Source organism: Laccaria bicolor, genomic scaffold (assembly GCF_000143565.1).
Source record: "Laccaria bicolor S238N-H82 LACBIscaffold_56 genomic scaffold, whole genome shotgun sequence".
Classification (NCBI taxonomy): domain Eukaryota; kingdom Fungi; phylum Basidiomycota; class Agaricomycetes; order Agaricales; family Hydnangiaceae; genus Laccaria; species Laccaria bicolor.
In genome coordinates this window covers 135,779-138,450 of record NW_001889927.1, presented here as the reverse complement: position 1 = coordinate 138,450, position 2,672 = coordinate 135,779, and the positions used below count along the sequence as shown (strand labels likewise).

Sequence of the window (2,672 nt, the reverse complement as noted above, 5' to 3'; positions counted from 1 at the left end):
CTTGTGAGGTTATTATAGGACAAGATATAATAATAAATTAGCTGACTACATTAGACTTACAATAAATATGATAGGCATGAAGTCACATAGACTTGGGTTTGGATGAACAACATGCAGAATCTAATGTCTCTGAATCTGATTGAAATAAATAAATCCATGTAGTAGTAAGTAACTAGTCAGATGCCTTATGCCCTTGTTTAGTAAAAGATTTAGTGCTACAATTCTATTTGTCTGACCTAAAGAAGGAGATTCAGGGTCCAAAATTAATTAACCAGAAGTCCTAGTGTTCAATTTCTGTTGATTCCAGTTGGATTCCTGTTGATTCCGGCCGGAATCTAGGGATTCCGCAGATTCCAGTAGGAATCAGTGGAGGAATGGAAAGTATTGTAAAACTTGAGATATTGATACACCCTCTGGTACTTACAGAGACTATGCTCCAGAGTTATAATGTTGTACTTGATCGCCTTGTGTTCGTCTTTTGTGAGGTCCTTCAACATGTGTCTATCCAGATCCACAAATGCCTTTGAATCGCGTTGGCATTGGAGTACAACGGAATGCCGAGTTTCAAAAGTGCCCTTTCTCCTCCTAGTTTCAGTTTTGCTACAAGGTAGCCCCATTCCTATGCAGACGGCATCGGATATGCACCAGCCAGCATGAGATCCCCTATTATTAGAAGAGCTGTCAATGGTCCGATGTTCGGGAATTCCTTTGAACAGAGGAAATGATGAAGATCACGGGCAGATGGATTGTCTTCAATTTTTCTAGAAAGAGATGGAGCAGCATCCTAGTATTCTTCCATGTATATTGTGTTTCGGTATACGTTAGCCATCTTGTATGCTTGGCGGTTCACAAAGAACCGTTCGGTAGGACCAGTGTGGAGACGCTTTTGTCTCTCCGACATTTCAGAAGCAACGTCTTTCTTTTGCCTAGCCTTGGCCTCCCTTCGTTCTCTCACTTGCCTCTTGTATTCCACCGTATCAGTGGTGCCTTTTTCTTGTTCGACAGACGCATGGTACTCTGCCCACTCATTCAACAAGTCAAAGAAATGAAGCGATTGTTTTGCGTATTCAGAACCGTAAAATACAGCACAAAACGCTATAGCGTTGAACAAACCTGCTTGGGTGAGAAGTTGCCGAGGTTCGGAGTATATGGTTTCCATCGCTTTTTGCATAGTCAGTGCACATTGATGGAAGGGCAGTAAAAAGTCCAGGTTTGATGACACAATTTCCACCGTTGGATCTGAGACGGTCGTATCACGTCCATTGGCCAAGGGCATAAGAAGACGCATGTATGCACAAAAGATAGCCATTCCTTCTTCTGCTGCCGTCTTTTCTGTTGGTACGTGGACATTTGATGTATTTGGGCTTGTCTGATTGGACGTCAAGGGCTCGGGGTCACTGACATCCTGGAAAGGTGGATGCTGTGATTTGTGTTTCGGTGAGTTTGATAATTGAAAGTTGACGTATGTTCACTAGTACCTGATTTTCTGTGTTCTGGTTCGCATAAATTCCTATTTCAGCTTGGCATTGAAATAAGTTGAACTTCTCCATCAGTCTCTGAAGACACGCATGCTGTTGACTGCCGATGTCCGATATCGGATGAGCAATGAGCCTTTCCTTGAACCCGGCGAATATTGTTTCCATGCGCATCCCCTTGGTCCGTCTTTGACCGCCACGTAGTAATTCCTTGGCAGGATTCTGGAAAACGTTCCATACCTCCTTGAGTAACCGTTGCAACGTTGCCGCAAGCGTTCAGGAACGGTATAGGTATATCGTCTTCCACTGTTTCTTGCTTGTCATATTCGCCCGTATGCCGGGGGTTGTATACCTGTTCAATGTTAGGGAATAATCGAAGGCGGGTCGTAGATTCTTTAGGTGGTATGAAATTATCGTCTGTGTCGTCGGAGTCTTCCGCTGATGATTGGCTATCAAGATCCATGTCTTCTGTAATTTGTGGGTATATTACGTTGATGCATATGAACAACAAGGTGCTGCATATTTCATACCTGCAGTTCGCGAGCTGCCCGACACTCCTGTTTTATTAGTTTGATTGTGTGTGCTATGCCGAGTGTGCAATGTATATGTTGTTTCTTTAGGCATCAGAGTCAGCTAGTGTCTCCAATCTCGAAGGATTAATCATCGTTCTCACTCTCATTTCCTTTGTTATGGTCACGTTTTGCCTTGAGCTTTGACATATACACATTGATATCTAGACCTATGGGATTCGAAGATGCTGTTTCCGAATTGCCTTCGGCAAGGGCTGAAGGAAGTTAGTACTAGATTTGGATGTCAAGACAACCTTTTCTACCAGTGACTGTTGTGTGTTCATCTTCATGGGTTGAAACATTGTCCGTTGTGAGGTCTACTGGTTTCTTTCAGCTCCTCGATGCTTCACTAGTAGCTGCCATTTACATCATGTAAAACCTGGCATGTACCATAGAAGTTCCTGCTTAGCTACCGTGAATGAAATGAAATGAATTTTCATTCATTCATGGCAACTGTTTCATTCCAAGTCATTCTAATCTATTGCTGTGGAGAATGAAATACTTTTTGTTTCATTTCATTTCATTTCAATTTTTTCTTCATTTCTACTGACAAGAATGAAATTTATTCTGTTTCATTTATTCCTGGCGACTGTTTCATTTTTTTAATTTCATTCCACCATGGCAACTG

General features: G+C 42.2%; 1 protein-coding gene across 1 annotated transcript; it reads right to left on the bottom strand.

Annotated features, from left to right (window-relative positions):
• Positions 1–267: 267 nt before the first annotated feature.
• On the bottom strand, positions 268–1,938 carry LACBIDRAFT_333846 (uncharacterized protein; the record flags this gene model as incomplete). The annotated part of the gene is made up of 5 exons (XM_001888512.1): positions 268–335; positions 425–663; positions 858–1,420; positions 1,479–1,697; positions 1,729–1,938. 5 exons carry the CDS (start codon positions 1,936–1,938, stop codon positions 268–270), a joined length of 1,299 nt encoding a protein of 432 aa, XP_001888547.1.
• Between the last annotated feature and the right edge of the window lie 734 nt (positions 1,939–2,672).